Genomic DNA, 18,235 nt, shown 5'->3' on the forward strand with positions numbered 1-18,235 from the left:
CCTGGGACCTCATGTGAGGGTTAGTGTCTTTCTACAGAGGCTCCTGGGGTTCCAAGGCGCTCTCTCCACCACACTGTGCAGCCCAGAGAGAGACAGAGATAAAGAGATAGACATAGATGTAGAGATCGAGAGACACAGACATAGAGAAATAAATGTAGACACAGAGAGATAGACATAGAAATAAAGATAAACAGAGACAGAGACACACAGAGAAAGAGAGAGAGAGATAGAAACAGAGAATCCAAGGGGGCTGAGTCCAGGGCGTGCCCTTCACCTCCCCTGCAGGGATCCCTCTGAGGAGCCAGGTCAGCTGTGAAACCTGCAACCCAACGCATCTATGTCCAGTGATATCAGGGAACACTGCCCAAGATAAATAAGCATTTATTTTAAAACGGTGGGAAGCGTCCCAGGGCCCCTCACAGGCACTAGGCATTGGGGCTGAAGTTTTTATAGCTCCAAGAACAGTTCCCCGCCTGCCCCAGAGAGCAAAGCAACGGGTTTTAGTTTATTTACACCCCGTGATACCACTTACGAGCGCTCATTAATGTTCTCATGACGTTTTGTAGTTGCCCGAGCCGGTTTCAACCTGAGATGCGCCGACCTCTAAGGTTTTTCTTTTTAAATAGGATAGTAACATATTTTAAAAGTTAATTTAAAGCTTATGTGCCCTGACCCGGGATTGAACTCATAACCTTGGCGTATTGGGACGATGCTCTAACCAACTGGGCTAGGGCATATCCCCCCCAAATGCACGTTGCAATCCCAATGGCCCAGGTGATGGTGATCGGAGACCGGGCCCTGGGGGAGGTGGTCAGGTCATGAGCACCCAGCTTTCTTGAATGGGACTGGGGTCCTTATAAAAGGCCCGAGAAAGCCCTCGCCCCTTCCCCCATGTGAGGACGCAGCGAGTCCTGCTTTTTATTTCTCTCTCTCTCCTGGGAGATGTTATTAACTCCTCAAGGCACATCTTACGATTGATGCTGAGAACCGGGGGTGCAGAGACGCGGGGACAGAAACAACGCTCAGGAGCAATGCCAGTCAGCCCGTTTCCAGCGAGGGCTCCGCGCGCGGGGACGCGGGGACCCGGGGGCGCCCCCGCTGCGCTGTAACCGGCTCGGCTGGACGCCCCCTTCCCGGCTCCCGCGCTTGGCGACTGTAAGGGGTCATCGGGCCTCAGGGGCGCGCCGGCCAAGCCCGGAGCAGGGCAGGGACCACCTGCAAGGACGCTCCGGCGCAAACAGTAACTTCAGAAAGCTGTGCGAACGGGCCGCCAGGCTCCCGAGTTCGAGCCCGGGCTCTGCCTTCTGGGCCTGTGACATTCTGCAGGTGCCCGGGCCGCTCAGTCCCTCCTTATCTGCAAAGTGGTAACAGATGAGAGGTTATTACTAGGCCCTCATGCTGGCAAAGCCCTGGGGCGCGAACACTGTGCCATTACTCCCGGTAGGGGGAGACGGGCTGAGAGGGAGACGTAGACACGGGCGGCACCTGAGGCCCGCACGCTCTGTCCAGTATCGAAAGCGCCAGGGCCGCAGAGGACAGTCCCCTGCAGCACGCGGGCGCCGGTCACTGCGAGGAGCGTCGGCAGGGAAGGGGTTACGATGATAGAGACGACTGGAGGACTCGGGGCGGCACGAGCGGCCCTGGCCACTCTGCACACCTGGCGCCCGCGGCCGGCGCGGGAGGGCACTGCGCAGGCGCGAGGGCCCGGCTCCCGGGGTGTGGGGGAGGGGGGCACCTCCCTAGACACCGGAAGTCTCCGCCTAACGGGCCGAGCCCGCGCCTCCGGTCCTGTGAGGGGGCGGGGCCGCAGCCCTTGGGCGTGCGGAGCCATAGAGCGCGGCCGGAGGACCCGCGTCCTAGACGTGCCCGGAAGTGATTTTCCGAACGCCGGCTCCACACCATCGAGCCGGGGGGGCGGCGGCCAGGGGGGTCGCGGGCTCACCTTCCTAGAGCGGCCAGGACGGGGTGGCGGCCGGAGGGGGGTGGGGGGAGGGGGGAGCGGCGCGGGCGGAAGCGGCCAGGAAGGTCACTTCCGGCCTGGGCGCCCGTCCCCCTGACCCCAGGGTCTGAGTCGCCGCTGCCGCCGCTGCCACCATCCGTGAGGGAGGAAAGAGGAGGAGGAGTGCGGCGCGGCGGCCCCGGGACCAAGGAGGTGAGGGGAGGGCGCGGGGGCGAAGGGCGTGGGACCAGGGCCGGGGGGCGCGCCTCGGGAGCCGGACTGCGGACGGGGGGCGGGAAGGCGGACGGCGAGCGCGACTGGGCGGTGAGTGCGCGTGCGCGCCGCTGGGGGGGCGTGAGGGCGCGTGGCCGGCCGGGCGGGGCGGGGCGGGCGGGGGCGCGCGGGAGGGCCGCGGGCGAGCGCGTGCGGGGCGGGGAGTGCGCGTGCGCGGCCGCGCGGGACAGGGAGCGCGCCGCGAGGAGCGCGCGTGCGCAGCGCTGGGGGCTCTGCCTCGGGGCTCGGCTCGGGCCGGGGTCGCTGCGTCCCCCTATCCTGCCTGGCGGGTAGTGGCCGGAAGTGGTGGCGACTCCGGGGGGAAGTTGAGGCCCCGGTGGGGGTGGGGGCCACGCGGGCAGAGCCTGCCTGACCGGAAGCCTGACCCCCACTCCTTCCCCTTTTCAAAGAGCCGGGGCCCGTCGCTGCCCTGGCGGGCCGCGTGCTGCCTTTGATTCGGGCGGTAATTACGGGCGTTCCGGCCGGCGGAGGCTCATTCATTGGTCCCGCGCGGGCGGGGGCAGAACTTGCATACGCCCGGGGGGAGCGGCTGGGCCAAGGTCAGGCCCCGTGTGGCCCCGCGGTGCTGGGCGAAGACTGTGGCCGGGCTCGCTGGCGACCCTAGAGGCCTCCCGGATCCTGTATTCTCCACTGCCGGCCACAAAAGGGGACACCCCAGTTCATGGAGTTGAGTGGCCCTCGGACCCGCGGGGTCCTGCAAGCTCAGGATGGCGTGATCAAAGGGAAAAGTGACCCACAGGATTGAGAGCCCGCAGCGAGTGTGGACACAGGTCCTGGAGCAGAGATGCAAACTTGGACACAGAGCCCCCACCCGCTAACCAGAGCCCTAATGGAGAGGTCCAGGGCCCGTGGGAGCCCAGGGAGGGCAGCCAGCCCAGCCCAGTCCAGCAGGCGGTCAGCGTTTTAGGAAGGGAGTGACTTGGCTGGGGTTTTTCTGCGTTTCCTGGTGCCAGGCCCCAGGTTGGGCAATGCTGAGGACCCAGCTGGGAGGCAGAGCTGGACTAGCAGGGAAGCACAGGTGCTGTTGATCCTGGCTTATCCCCTCCCTAAGTCTGTAAGCCGCTTTGCTGAGTGCAGCTGGCCTTCACTGCTGCCTCTGTTGCCGTCCCCTCGGCCTTAGCTATGGAGAACATTCAGATCAGATTCCTTCAGGTGTTATCTCATGTCTTCGCCTTTTCCTTCTGGAAGCCTTCCAGAGCTAATCCCCACCCCCACCCTCACCCTGTCCACAACAGAAAGGTTTATCACGATGCTGGCCCTTGCTCTGGGGTCAGAGGACCTGGGTTTGAATCCCAGCCCCACACTCAGACCTTTGTGAATTTAGGTAACTAATTTGGGTTTCTGCCGGATAAAACAAGATGGAAATAATAGCATTGACCTTGGTATGCTTTCTTTTTACAGCAAGAGAAGTGGGTGTAGAGTGTGTGGAAAGGGCTCTGAAGCCTGGCATTCCTAGGTTGCCCTCCGCTCCTTTTCTCCAGCCCTGTGACCTTGGACCTGTTACTTCCTCTTTCCCAGGCTGTTTCCTCTTCATACCCTAAGGTGGAGAGCACAGCTCACTCTTCATTGGATAAGCCTTGTTGGTCAGGCTGCCACACATGCCCACCCTGTGCTGGGTGCATGGGCACAGCTGCCTGCTCTGGGGTGGCAGAGGTCAGTTGGCACACATTTCTTGAGGTTCCCATGGGCCAGACCCAGAGCTGGGTGGTGCTGGGCAGCAGTCCTGTCCTGGAGCAGCTCAGAGGCATGTGGGGAGACACACACAAGCACCAGGCAGAGTGGCTGGGGGTATGCAGAATAGCTCCTGGAGCTATGGGGCAGGGGTATGCTGAAGTGAGCTCTTGGTTCTTGACTTTCAGTTCTTGACTTTGTAAAGGAAAGATTTCACAACACAAGTACAGGTGATTTTGAGAGTACATTTATTAGAGTGGGGACAGTGAAACAAAGGAAGGGCTTAGGACAGAAGAGGTAAGATAACAGCAATGGGAGTGAGCCTAGACATGGCTGCCTTGGCCCTTTAGAAAGAAAATCACAGAGGCAGAAGAATTGAGCCAGCTGGGCTGTGTGGACTCAGGAAACAAGTTACAGAGTTGAAATAATGGCCCGTGGAGAAAAAGCAAAGATACATGCCTTAGGAAAGAAGGGAGGAAAGGTGAGGGCATGCTGGATCCCTAAAGGCAGGAATTTTAGGGGAGGACTTGGGAGGATTTCAATAGAATATTCATTAACTTTCCAGGTGTGCTCTTTCAGGGTTGTGGTCTCTACTGACTGGCCAACACCAGGGCAGGGGGTTATTGGTCATTGCATCTGGTCCTGAAGTCAGCCATGGTGTCTCTTCTTCTGGCCTTGCTTCTTTTCTGGGCCTGGAGCTGAAACACAACTGAGGCTTAGGTGTTATCTCTAGTTTGACTGAAATTCTGTCTCTGTGGTCAACAGACCTGAGGCTTTGTTCCTGAGATTATTTAATGCTGACCAGAACCTCGTTGTCCTGAGGGCTTAATGCTTAAGGGAGTGGTTGTGCCAGGGAGAAGGAGGCAGGAGTGGGAGTGCTGGATGGGGCCAGTTTGAATCGGCCACCTGGCTCAGTTTCCCCATTCCACTTGCCAAGGAATTTTCCTAGCATCTCACTGCCTTGCCTCACTGTGGTCAGGGAGGATATCCAGGGAGGCGGATTGTCCTGAGTCTCCAAGGGCAGGAATTGACCAAGAGAACCCTGGACTCTCGGGCAAGTGGAAAAGATCTGGCCATGGCCTCCAGTGACTGCCTGGCTGCCAGGGTTGTTGGCTGTCATGGCCTCCTAACCTCACTCGTTCCTCTTGGACGCTGCCTGGGGTCTCCTGCTGAGGGTAGACTGCAGATGTGAGCACACTTGCTTCCTGAGCACTGGACACATGCCCACTCTGTTCCTGGTGCTCACTCACTGTCACAGCCCTCAGAGAACCGGGATGGAGGTGGTCCCCCATGGTAGGAGTACTGGGTCCAAGCCCAGACCCACACAGCATTGGATCATGGGGCTGCTGTGGTTCCAGAGCTTGGCCTTCACTGTGATGCCGTTGCCTCGACATTTCTTTTGGCCAAGGTTGGGGTCTGGAGAGACAGGCTGCTGTTCTGATGCCTTTAGGTGTCAGTCATTGGGCTGGGCTGGGTTGGGCTGCCGGCTGGTTCAGGGGATTTGGAGACCCAGCCCCTTATTTCAGGTGTGACTTTCACAGGTGGCCAGGACACAGGTGGGAGGGGGCGTTGGGGTTGTCACACCACCAGTGTAAGCAGCCCTGTTGCAGGAGCACAGAGAGCTGGGGGTTTCCCAGTTCTGTCAGTGCCTGGCTGTTGGGCTCACAGAACACTGGCTTCTCTCGTGCGCAGAAGGGGAGTCCTCTGTGCCCTCGTAATGGGTGATGCTGGGGACCCAGAGAGGCATCAGGCGTGGTCTGGCCTCTGAGCCCAGGCCAGTCAGTGTGTCGGATTCCTGAGACTGCTGTGTCCGGGGTCTGTGCTGGGAGCTAGTTCGGCTGGGGTGGGGGGCCCGCCCCAGGGATGCAAGACTTATCCTTAATAATGGGAGGTACAGGGAACAAGTGCCAGTGTCCTAAGGGAGAGGGACAGGAGGTGCCTTGGAGTCTGGCTGACCTGTCAAGTACCAGCCCTTCTGCTCTGGCTGTGACATTGGCCACTGAGCTTGTCTGAGCCGTGGCCTTGAGGCTCAGGTCACCCCAGTCAGTGCTGCTAGGCCCTTACTAAGCACCTGGCTCAGTGGGTACCTCACATACATCGTCCCATTGATCCTGATGCCAAGGTCATGTGGAGGGTGGGGGGCGGAGCCCGACCTGGGCAGCTTGCCCCGAATGCTTGTCTTCTCATCTCTGGGTGGTTGTGGGGTCAGAATTTTGTGCCTACAGCACCCCGAGCCTGGGGTCTGTGATCCAGCCTGTGCTTGATGAATGCATTCTACTATTTCAGAGGACAGTTAAGCTGAGGGAAGTGACAAGTCTGGGAAGGCTTCCTAGGGGAGGTGTTATTTTCATGGGGCCCTAGCAGCAAATCTGGAAGTGCCTGCAAGAAAGGCCAGGGTGGGAGAGCACACCCACCCAGGGGACAGAGGCTGGGTTGGTGGCCTGATTGCGCGATTTGCCAGATCTTTTTTTTTTTTTGGCCTGAGGAGTATTTTTGTTTGTTAAACAATTTTCAGTTACCAACATTCAAGAATCTGGAAATGCTGAATGGTGGCAGGTGGCCAGGGTTGTGCTCCCTGCCACTCCCAGGTGGGCCTGCCGCCATGATAGGTCAAGGTTCTAGGAGTTCTGGAAACTTCTCTCTCTACAGAAAGTGGGAGTGGTGACGGGCCACACGTGTGCACCCTGACTGAAAGGTTAAGGTCAGTGGTGCGCCTGCAGGCTAAATATTTGCCATCTCAGGTGGTGAATAAAGAAAAATGGAATTTATTTAAGGAAAGGGGATGGGGGATGGGGAAATCCAGAGGGAAAGACTACACAGCACTCAGTCAGAGGGCGTTGGGTCCATGGTGGCAGCAAAATATTTGTGGGACAGTGAGACAAGGAAGAGCGTAGAAGAGGTGACAGGAGAGCCCAGGCTCGGCTGCTCTGGCCACTGAGGAGTCAGAGAAGAGGGGGCCTTGGAGACAGGGTCAGGGGTAAGCCGGGGACAAGCTGCTGCTGCCCATTGCTCCCCTGGTTGTGGGGTCTCCTAGGAAGGAAGAAGGGCGGAAGGAGATGGGGCTGGTGTGCTCCCTGGGTCCTTTGTCCTGAGCATATTTATCTCTTTCTTGCAGGTGGAAATCTTAGGGGAGGTCTCCAGGGAGTGTCTCCATAGAATATTCAGCTTTCCAGGTGTGCTCTTTCAGGGTCGTGGTCTCCGCTGATTGGTCAGTGCCAGGGCAGAGGGTCATTAGTCAATGTCTATGGCCCTGAGGCAGCCACTGTGGTGCCACTGGTCTGGTTTTGCTGCTTTTTCTGGGCCTGGAGCTGAGATGCCACTGAGGCCTAGATGTTATCTTTAGGGAGGAAATGCTCGGGCGGGGGGTGGGGTGGGGGTGGGTCTAAACCCCATGACCAGTGATAAACTAGGGGAGGATAGGTTACCCTGGGGACAAGGTTCTTGTTTTCCCAGTTTTGCCCCTTGCTAGGCATCCGTGACTTTCTTCCCTGGTAAGTGTCTGTACCTGACCCATCTTCCTTGCTCTGCTCATGTCTAACACTGACCTCACTCCTTTTCTGTCCTGGGCCCCTGGGGAGGCTGTGGAGGACTTGGGGGTGGTGGTGACTGGCATGGAGGGTGTGAGTCTGAGTCTGGGAGGCCAGGTGGTCAAGATGTGAGAGGTGGGAGGAGTAAAGCAATGATGGGCTTTGAGAGGCACCTAATCAAGGGAGAGGGAGGGATAAGGGAGTAGAGCCTGCGATGCTCCTGTCAACTCCAGGGGAAACCTGGGGGAGGCACAGGGCACAATCCGGGGATGTGTAATCTCCTAGCTCACTCTAGAAGGGTGGAAATCTACACAGGCCAGTCTGGGGAGGGGGCGGCTAAGATCTGGAGGGTGTTGCAGACTGCGGTCAGAACGACACCTTCGGAGACAGGCCATGTTTTGGGCCTGGAGGGAGGGGCAAAGTGCTCACAGAAAAGGGAAGTGGGGCTGGCTGGTGTTGCCGGGCTTCCCACCACACAGGGCCATTCAGTACCAGCAGCGGAGGAGGGTGTGAGGGTCGGAGGCCGACCTGCTGAGCCAGCAGTTTGTGTGGCAGCAGACCGGACCCTGCGGAAGGAAATGAGGAAGAGTGTGCTAGACTCTGCCCATGGATGTGGGAAGGAAGGAGGCCTGCTATGTGATATGGGGTGGGGCACGGCCACGGGGCAGGGGACAGGAACTCACCCTTGAAAGGGGAGCGGGCCCAGGCTGGTGGAGTACGGGGTGGGCTTTCTAGAGAAACAGGTGGGCCCAGAGTGAGGATCCCAGGGGGCAGTGTTTGTAGGATGACTGGGGAGGGAGTCTGGGCAGGGGCTGCTGTTAACTGAGCTGCCTTTAAAAAACCAGCATAATGGAGATACAGTTCCTGGACTGGACCACCCACCCTTCCCTGTGCACCCAGTGGTGTTCTATGCAGGCACACGCAGGTGACTCGCCACAGCACTTTCAGAGCATTCTTGTGGTCCTGGGAACCTCTGAGCTATAATCTGCCTGTTCTGTCCGTGGACTAGCACTTGTTCACCCGACAGTGTTGTGAGGTCGCTGGTGGCACAGCAGGCCACACAGCCTCTTGTGTGAGGTCCACAGTGGGCAGACCGCAGTGTGTCCATCCGCTTGTCTGCTGTGGGCATGTGTGCTGTGTTGTGTGGATGTGTTTCTCTAGGGTGTGCCCAGAAACGGATCGTGGGGCCCCACGGCCCCATCCACAGCGTACAATTTCCGATGTCCCTATGTCTTCGTCTACCCCTGCTGTTTGCTGTACTTTCTGTGTCCACCCCAGTGGTGTGCGGGGGCCTTCGCTGTGGTTTCGGTGCACGTGTGTCCCCAGTGGCAGTGATGTTGAGCATCTTTTTGCATGCCTGTGTGTTTTCTTTGAAGACATGGCTGTTCTGATCCTTTGTTCTGCTTAACTTGGGTTGTTTGAACGACTGACTTACAAAGATGAGTTCATCTGTGGTGTGAGGAGGAAGGGATAAGGGGAGGAGGTAGGCAGGAGAGCACAAGTGCACGTGACTGTGGAGTGGGGGGTCAAGGCTGAGAAATAGCCACTGGGTGTGGTTACCAGAGGGTGAAGGGGCAGTGGTTAGGGAGTGGCGGGGGAGGTGGGGGAGGGAGGGGGGGAGGGGAAGCAGGGAGGGGGGAGAAAGCCAGCGGGCTCATGAGAGGGTCTGTGGCAGGGAGAGGAGGGGGACAGCCGTTTCCTGCCAGGGGAGAAGCCCAGCAAGCTGGCTGCCTGGGGAGGAGGAGGTTGGCAGCAGAAGAAAGCGCAGAGTAATTGGTGGGCAGGCATCCAGAGGAGGTGGGTGGGATCTAATAACAACAATAACAATAATTTGTCTACAGCTTACTAGCCGTGGGCCTGACAACTCTGCGTGCTAATTGGATCACCCCAGGGCCCCACTGGATGGGTGGGGAGTGAGGACTGTGCGGGGCTTTGAGCTTCCTGCTGAGAGCTTGGCGGGGAGCTGGGGAGGTCGAGGCAGGGTGGGTGTCCCCTCTCAGCCTCACAAGTCCAATTCCACGGTCAGGCTGACTCGGAATTGCCTGGGCCTTGTCCAGGGAGCTGTTGGCCCTGCCAGCTGGTTGAGGCTGCCCAGGCCTCAGCCCTGGTTCTTCCTCTCTGCAGTTGCCCCTGGATGGGAAGGGGCAGGACCAGAGGCCTCAGCAGCTGAGTGACTGAGTGAGCCGGAGAGAAAGGACTGGGTCATGTGCAGTGAATTCCCCCCTTGATGCTCCCCAGGACCCTCGCTGCTAGCACCTACCTGGTGCTCACACCCAGCTCTGTGGGTACCTGCAGTTCCCCCGATGCTGAGGCCCAGTGTGAGCACATCACTGAAATGTATAGGCAGAACCATTCTTAGCTGGAGGGCAGAGTCTAGGTGGGCTGGCCTGCCTCCTGTGCTACCCACACCCATTCCATTTGTCCCAGAGGCTTTTCCACCCGTCTGTAGGGGTGGCAAGGTTATCCTCTGCCCTCTTAGGCTCTTAGAGCTTCCGGGTGAGATGGACTCAGATGACAGACAAGCCGAAGAACTGTATTTCCATGACCGAAAGACCATAGAGGTGACCAGGCCCAAGGGAGGGCTTGTGCAGATGACGACAGGGGCAGGTGACTGCCCTCCCTGGGACACGGAAGAAGTAGTTCTTGAACATGTTTGTACAGATTTCGCCCTCTGCCTGACTCCTGGTGTCTAGAGATAACTTTCTTCCTCCTGCACTGAGAGGGCACTTTCCCAGGGTGGGGCAGGGGAACTTCATCTCCAGCTCAGGGAAGAAGGGGGTTGAGTGCTCCTTGTACCGCTGTGGCCTTGAAGTCAAGATAAACCCGCCAAGTGGACTGTTTTGGACCAACTCTTTCTCAAGACCAGCCCTCCTGCTTCCTTCCCTCCTCGCCATCTTCCCAGCTTTCCCCACCACAGAAACTTTCCACGTTGATTTCCTTCGGTTGTGTCCTGGCAGTGGGGTTCCTGGCCGCCAGTAAGCACCTGCTGAATGCACAGGGATCTTAGGCAGCCAACACCTTGAATGCTGCAGACAGAAGGACCACCATCCCGGCTGCTTAGGCCGGGGCTGCCCCAAAGCCTGCAGGTTCCCTGGACTGACGAGGATGGGACTCGCTCCCTGCAACCGTGTGATGCCCTTGCTGCAGGAGCCAGGCCCCAACTGGAGGCTCGGGCTGGAAAGTCCCTCTCTATTGCCGCACATGACAAGTCTGGATGGAGAAAGCAGAGGAGCAGCCTCTCCCGACCCACCTCCACCGTGCTTGGTGTCTTTCTCACTCTTTTTACACAACTTCATGTTTATGGTGTAAACAGAGGGCGGGACCATTGTTTAAAGTCAATCCACTTTTTAACTGAGCTGTAATCATGCTGTAAAATTCACCTGTCAGTGTGTGCAATTCATTGTCGTTCATACGTTCACTCAGTGAGCAGGCGTCACTCCAGAAACCAGCCCCGCAGCCTCTCTGAACATTTCTGTGTGGCCCTTTGTGGCTGCCTCTCACCCAGCCTGTGAGTCGTCTCTGATTTTGGCTGCTGTTATGAGCAGCGCCGGGAGAACATTGGCGCACAGGTCTCTGAGTGGACATGTGCTTTATTTCTGGGGCACACCAGAAGTGGAGGTGGATGGTCATCTGGTGACTGCTTCCCCTCTGAGGACCGGCCAGACCGTTTTCCACAGCTGCTGTGGGGTCCCAGGGCCCTGGGTGAGGGCCCCTGTGTGGTGCCCGTGTTTACCGGGAGTGACCTGCTTTGCCCCTCAGCACCCCTGACTGTCCCGTATGGTGCGCAGTCCTTGGGTCCGTCACAAAAACCCCCAACTTGTAGTCTCCCTTTACCACAGAAGCATTACCCATTATCGTAAAAAAGTTGGGAAAGGAAGATTTTAAAAAGCTGCAATCGCTCTTCCTGTTAGGGGCAGGGACAGCCATACTCTGGTTTCGTAGGCAGTGACACGGTGGGCGTGTCCATGTGACGTACGCTGCCCCCCAGCACACTGGTTCTCCCCAGTTTCCCCTGCTCTGAATCTGCTGTGATGAACTTTTTTTGGTAAAGCAGCGTTTTCTGAGGATAGGTTTTCCCCTCATGAGCTGGAGGAGCCGGGTCACTGGTCAATGGCTGCCTGGCGCTCGGCACTCACCCGCCCCGGAAGCCACGTTGCAGGTGCCCGGCGCCCATGGTCTCCGTCCCTAGGGAGGGGCTGTCCTACAGCCCCCGGGAAGGTTGCTGCAGGGGGCGCGTCTCCCTCGCGTCCGGACGTCGCCCGAGTCACTGCGGCTGAGCCGGGCACTGAGTGGTCTCGAGGCCCTGACAAGGCTGCTGCCCGCGAGGGGTCCTTGCCGCGTCTCAGTCCCCCCCGCATCTGTAAACAGTCCTCAGGGTGCCCTCCTCCCAGGGACCCGCATTTCAAGCGACTCCCCAGTCCCCACCTGGCCTGCGTGCCCCGCGGGAGAATCTGCGCACTTTCGCGCTGGCCTGGGGCCTGGGTTCCGGGTCTGCCCGGGCCTCTGCACCCGCTTCTTCAGGCCTCTGCCCTTCCAGACCTCCCGACCCTCTTCCTGCCGGTCATGGCCACGCTCCTGCGGGGCTCTGCATGAAAATGCGGGGAAGGGCTGGGGCTGCGTGTCCCCAGGTCTGCACGTGGGGCTGTCACGGGTGCGCCAGTGGTCCTGGGTCGCCGCAGCCCGGTTGCTCCCCTGTCCAGTGGGGACAAGGGGGCCGTTTCTCCACCGTCCCTCTGTCTGCAGGGCCGTGCTGGGCTCTAGGAGCTCAAGCACTGACGGGACCTGAGACGAACCTGCCCTCCCGGGCTGTCTGTCTGGCACCCTGTAAACTGTCCTGTCTCATCCCTTCTAACAGGGACCCACACATGGAGCTGCGGGAAGAGGCCTGGTCTCCGGGGCCGCTGGATTCCGAGGACCAGCAGATGGCCAGTCACGAAAATCCAGGTGAGGTGGCCTCCGGCAGTTGCCAGCTGACCTCGCGCCTTCCCCCTGGCCCCCTGGCCTCTCTCCTGTCTGGGATCACCCCTGCTTCCGCCAGGGGCCCGGGCGCCATTAACCCGGCCTCGGCCAGGCCTCCTCTCGGGCTGGGTGGCGTCTCCGTTTCCTGCCAGCTGCCGTCCCTGGGGCCCGTGGGGCCACCTCACTGCCCCTCGTTAGGGGTTACCCCTGCTCCCCCACCGTCCCGGGCGCCCTGCCTCTTCTCTGAGGGGCTCGGTTCTCTGAGGTAGGAAACCCAAGTGCTGGCGGCCAGAGGTAGCGCGTGGGGGTGACAGGCCGCAGAGGAGGGCTCGGGCCGACGGGGCGCGGGGGCAGAGGGGGCGTCTGAAAGCCCTCACTAGGCTCGGAAACGGCTGTCGCTTAATAAAAGCATCGTTCGGGCTGAATAAACTCACCCCTCGGTGGAAGCTGTGTTCCCTGGCCCGGCGCTCGCGCCTGCGGCGGACGGTCCCGCCCGGTGCCCCGCTGCGGCCGGTGCCACGCCGCCCGCGCCCCGCCGCCGCCCCACCCGGTCGCAAAGCCGCCGTAAAGCGCCCGAGCGGAAGCACTTCCGGCTTTGCGGGCCTGCCCGGTAGCGGCAGCGGAAGCAGCCGCTGCCCTTGCGGGAGGGGGCGTGGCCGGGCACCGATAAAACTTTATCCGTAGCGCGGGCGCTGGCGTGCGGCCCCTGTGCCCACCGGCCGGTCAGTCCGGGCCCGGCCTCGAGGGCCAGGGTGAGGCCGCCGCCCCTCCTGCTCCCATGCGCGCGACCCGCGGGAGAGGAGGCCGGAGGCCGGGGCGGCGCGGGCCCCCTCCCGCCTCACGTCCTTGGGCTCGGCGTTTACACACCGGCTCGGAAGCCCGCGCTGCGGGCGGTTCACGCGAGCGCTGCGTGAGGACCCGCTCGGTCCCGCTCGGCCCCACTCGGCCCCACTCGGTCCGACTCGGCCCCACTCGGCCCCACTTGGCCCCACTCGGCCCCACTTGGCCCCACTCGGCCCCACTCGGCCCCACTCGGTCCCACTCGGCCCCACTCGGTCCCACTCGGTCCCACTTGGCCCCGCCCGGCCCCGCCAGCCGCAGGCGAGCAGCGCGGCGGCTCCCGCTGCCCCCGCGTGGGGGCTGCGCTGCCTGCGGTATTTCAGGTAAACCCAGGCGCCCGTCGCTTCACCCCCGAGCTCCCCGAGCCGGGCCCCCGAGCTCCCCGAGCCGGGCCCGGGCGCAGCCGCAGCCCCTCGCAGGAAGCGGGCGTGCCGCCCGGCCCAGACCCGGCCCGGACTCGTCCCGCACGAGGCCGGTCGGCCCCGCAGCGCCCCAGCCGCGCCTCTGGAAGTGGAGGCCGGGCCCTGGCTCCTGCGGAGCGGTGCCCACCTGCGCTGCTCGCCTGGCCCGCGGTCGCCCGCACGGTGCCCCAGCACGAGGTCACAGACGGGATTCCCGCGGAGCGCCTCCCTGGAGAGGCCCGTCTCTGTCCGCACAGGCCTTGCCGAGGAAGGAGATGCGGTGACGGTGCAGAGGGCGGTGGCCAGCTTGGAGCAAAGGCCCCGTGGAGAGCTTGAGGAAGGACACAGGGCAGCATGGCCGGACCCATGGGGACCCTCTCAGCTGCCCAGGGAACCCACCCAGTAGTGGCTCCTATCAAAAGGACATTGAATGGTCTGGGGCATCTGGTTGGAGATGGGAGGTTCAGGGTGGTCAATTCAGCCATTGCTCCCTGAGCCACGGACACCTGGGGCCCTGAGGGCCTCCTCTGTGCCATCCTGAGATGGCGCCTCCGTCCAGCCATCGCCCCTTCCACCTTCCTAGGAAACCACCGAAGGCAGAAGGACAGGAAGGGAGGGAAGGGCTGGAGCAGGGAGGCGGGGCCTCTGGCTCTCCCTCCATCAGCCCCCAGCTGGGTCTCACTGGCAGGGAGGTGGCCTCAGAGTCACCAAGACTGGCTTATTCAGGCTCAACCCCTTGCTTGGGGCTTTCTGGTGAGGAATAGAGGGGACTGACTGGCAGCACCAGCATCCTCCTCATGGAGACCAGCGTCACATGGGCTCCGGAGTGCTGGGGAGCTGACTGTAGCCGTCACGGGGGAGGACGCTGAGTCCAGGGGACGTTGCCCTTTGGTGGAGGTGGCCAGCAGCTCAGGAGCTATGGGCAACCTTTTCCCAGGCCGTTGTGGGCCAGAGCCTCCCTCCCCAAGGCCAGTGGCTCTGCAGGCTGTGTCCTTGGAGACCGTGGGATGGGTGGTGGGGCCTCAGCTGGGAGGAGGAGGCTGGGCTTCAGGATGAGGGGCCTGAAGAAAAGTTTTCAGCCCTCTGTCCCCAGAAGTCTGAACCCCGCCCCTCCCCATGGCAAGGCGTCTTGAGCAGAGGGGACGCTGTCTGTTACTTGGGGCAGGCCCTGGCCACCTCGGTTCTGGTGTGGTGGCTCTGCAATATGTGCTCTTCTGTGTCAAGGCCCAACATCATTTATGGGGTCACTTCTGGGGCTGCACCCCCCAGCTGCGTGTTTACTTGTGTGGCACCGAAATAAAGTTCCCCAGATGGTCCTCTGTACACACAGCCAGTCCCCTTGCCCACTGTTGGCTGTGACCGGCAGTGACCACGCCGCTCAGGCACTCTGCTCCTCAGTGGCTGAGACGGAAAAGCACTAAGGTCTCGGTTTTCTTTCAGATGAGATCCAATTACCCAGGGCGTTTGGGGAACCTCGGAGATCGTATTTTCCCCTGGGTTTGAACATTGGTGGGAAGGGTGTCCAGATTCCTGGGCTGGTGCTGTTCTCAGCAGCCAGGGCCCTGAGCTCTTCCCACCTGCCCTGAGCTATGCACCAGCCCCCCCAGGCTGGCTGGGTACCTCACGGAATTCTCACCCTCCTGGTCAGACTCTGAGCAGAGGTGCTGGGGTTTGGAGACAGCAAACCTGTGATTGTAAGGAGGCACACCCACGGCCCAGGGCCGTCTGGCTTCTTGACCTGCTGGCCCGGGCCCCTTGTTCCAGTGGCCCCAGCCTGGACTTCTCAGGGTGGGATGTGAGGGGCATGGGTTGGTAGCGGTGGGGCAGCAGAGCCATCCAGGCCTGTCTCGGGCCCTAGCTACAGGCATTCAGAGACGCGATCCAGAAAATGAATCCAAATACAGAAGATCCTGACTTTGAGGCAGGAGCTCTTCCAGCTAGAAAGATGGCATCACCTGCAGGGGATGGAACGCTGATGTCCCCGTCAGCTCTCTGTCACGGTCAGAGCACTTTAGAATCCTGCGAGGTCACCTAGGATGCCATGCCTGAGCCCTGGGCCCCCACGCCCCACGTGAAACACAGCACCGCATGACAAACCCATCTCCCCTGGGCCACGCTCACAACATAATGTGCCTTAGGTGCGAAGGTGTCCCTGGGATCCCCCAAGTAGAGTTGGAGGGGACAAACCAGCGGCTGCACACCTGTGACGCTAGTGTCTTTGGTGCATCAGCCTTCCCCCTCTGCATGTCGCCGGCGTGGTCTTGGGGACGGCACTGCAGTACTCTGTGCCCTCTGGGCACGGTGGTGGCGCCAGGGTGCGCCCTGGGCAGCCTCGCAGGGGTAAGGGCTGTGCTGCACTGGGGTGCTAAGAGCCACAGTGGAGCCGGGGGTGAGGCGCCCCCATCGCCCTCTGACTGGCTGAGGCCCAGCTGCTGGGGGAGCAGAAGTGGCAGGCACACACAGGCTCGTCTGGGCGGCAGAGCTGGGCAGGAGGCTGGCTCGTGTACCCCTGGAGACCGCTCAGGGCCAGGCTGGTCTAAATGTGAGAGGCTGCTGGGCAGCCTGTCCATGGGGGTGTCCTCAGCAAGACCAAGGCCCCACTGGGCACACAGGACCCACAAAGCCAGGGGCCCAAGTGAGGACGCCCGTGATAGTGGCTGCGTTGGGTGAGGGTTAGCGGAGCCCAGGCCTCCCCTGCTGGCTGTCATCCTCCACCTGCAGCCAGGATAGTGCCCTAGAGCCCACCCGCGACGCTGTCCCTCCCGCTGCTGCACCTTCAGGGTCCCGGGCCAGGGTCACTGCCGCCCCCCCAGTGAGCTCTCCTCTTGAGAACCCCTGCCCAGCCTGGTGTCCCTGCTGTGTCCCGGGCATCTCCTGGGTGCGCCAGACAGCGTAGAAGTTGGGAGGCACAGGCAGTGACAGGAATGTTTAGTGAGATGGCAGGGCTGATGGGTTCTGAGGAAAGTGGGGCGGGTTAGGGGTGCAGACGGGTGGGACTCCTCCGGGGTCAGGTTTGTGCAGAGGGGCGCACCGCCACGCCCCGCGCCGGGGCAGCCCGAGGGGCCCGCAGAGGGGCGCGGGTTTCCCATGCGGAGCGCGGTCTGACTCTCCCTCCGCCCTCTTGCCTTCCAGTGGACATCCTGATCATGGATGACGACGACGTCCCCACCTGGCCCCCCACCAAGCTGTCCCCGCCCCAGGCGGCGCCCCCACCCGGGCCCCCGCCGCGGCCGCGGCCGCCCGCCCCCTACATCTGCAACGAGTGCGGCAAGAGCTTCAGCCACTGGTCCAAGCTGACGCGGCACCAGCGCACGCACACGGGCGAGCGGCCCAACGCCTGCGCCGACTGCGGCAAGACCTTCTCGCAGAGCTCGCACCTGGTGCAGCACCGGCGCATCCACACGGGCGAGAAGCCCTACGCCTGCTCCGAGTGCGGCAAGCGCTTCAGCTGGAGCTCCAACCTCATGCAGCACCAGCGCATCCACACGGGCGAGAAGCCCTACGCCTGCCCCGACTGCGGCCGCAGCTTCACGCAGAGCAAGAGCCTGGCCAAGCACCGGCGCTCGCACAGCGGCCTCAAGCCCTTCGTGTGCCCGCGCTGCGGCCGCGGCTTCAGCCAGCCCAAGAGCCTGGCGCGCCACCTGCGGCTGCACCCGGAGCTGTCGGGGCCCGGGGTCGCGGCCAAGGTGCTGGCGGCCAGCGTGCGCCGGGCCAAGGCTCCGGAGGCGGCGGCGGCGGCAGATGGCGAGATCGCCATCCCCGTGGGCGACGGCGACGGCATCATCGTGGTGGGCGCGCCGGGGGAGGGGGCGGCGGCGGCCGCCGCGGGGGAGGGCGCGGGGGCCAAGGCGCCGGGGCCCCGCTCGCGGCGCGCGCCCGCCCCCAAGCCCTACGTGTGCCTGGAGTGCGGGCAGGGCTTCGGGCAAGCGGCGGGGCTCCTGGCGCACCAGCGCGCGCAGCACGAGGACGGGCTCGGGGCGGCCGAGGAGCCCGCGCACATCTGCGTGGAGTGCGGCGAGGGCTTCGTGCAGGGCGCGGCGCTGCGCAGGCACAAGAAGGTCCACGCCGTGGGCGTGCCCGCGGTCTGCAGCCGCTGCGGACAGAACTACTACCGGTCGGGCGCGGACGACGAGGACCGCGAGGACGAGGCGGCCGGCGGCCGGTGCAGCGAGTGCCGCGGCGGGGAGGCCCGGTAGGGGTGGGGGGCCCGGGGGGGCAGGGCCCCTCGGGCTCGGCGGGAGCGATGGCGCAGGACCCGGAGGCCCGGGGAGGAATGGACCGAGGGGGCCCAGACCGCAGCGACCGCCTTCCCCGCAGCCGCCTGTCCCGCGCGGTGGCCTAGGGAGGGCGCCGGGGTGCCCGCCGCGCCGCGCCCTCCCCGCGCCCTGGGCGGACCTGCCCGCCCCTGTAGGCCCCGGCGGAGTCCGAGGTAGACGGTGTGAACTCGAGACCAAGAGGCGACGAGCCCACGAGCGAAAGACCATTTCCCCACTTTCTCTTCCCCGCCGTCGGGGTGCGGCACGGAGTCGAGAGCCATCGGGCCCTCCCATTTAGAGGGGGGCCCAGAGGGAAGGGGAAGAGGGGCCCTTTTCCCTTTTAGAGTT

General features: G+C 62.2%; 1 protein-coding gene across 2 annotated transcripts; it reads left to right on the forward strand.

Annotated features, from left to right (window-relative positions):
* The first annotated feature begins 2,065 nt into the window (after window positions 1–2,065).
* On the forward strand, window positions 2,066–17,827 carry ZNF787 (zinc finger protein 787). Of its 2 annotated transcripts, XM_087826978.1 has the most exons (3): window positions 2,066–2,152; window positions 12,287–12,375; window positions 16,764–17,827. In XM_087826978.1, exons 2-3 carry the CDS (start codon window positions 12,297–12,299, stop codon window positions 17,825–17,827), a joined length of 1,143 nt encoding a protein of 380 aa, XP_087683104.1. In that variant the 5' UTR covers window positions 2,066–2,152; window positions 12,287–12,296. The 2 variants fall into 2 exon arrangements, with proteins under 2 accessions (XP_087683104.1, XP_087683103.1); XM_087826977.1 differs by lacking the exon at window positions 2,066–2,152 and having other exon boundaries at window positions 11,956–12,375.
* The last annotated feature ends 408 nt before the right edge of the window (window positions 17,828–18,235 follow it).

The sequence above is a fragment of the Miniopterus natalensis genome, chromosome 18, assembly GCF_054644295.1.
Source record: "Miniopterus natalensis isolate mMinNat1 chromosome 18, mMinNat1.hap1, whole genome shotgun sequence".
In the NCBI taxonomy this organism is placed as follows: Eukaryota; Metazoa; Chordata; class Mammalia; order Chiroptera; family Miniopteridae; genus Miniopterus; species Miniopterus natalensis.

What these genes read in the sequence shown, in the direction of transcription:
- ZNF787 (XM_087826977.1), top strand. Translation starts at nt 12,021, where the DNA reads ATGAAAATGCGGGGAAGGGCTGGGGCTGCGTGTCCCCAGGTCTGCACG. An exon ending in GGCCAGTCACGAAAATCCAG is followed by an intron (nt 12,376 to 16,763) that starts GTGAGGTGGCCT and finishes CTTGCCTTCCAG; the next exon opens with TGGACATCCTGATCATGGAT.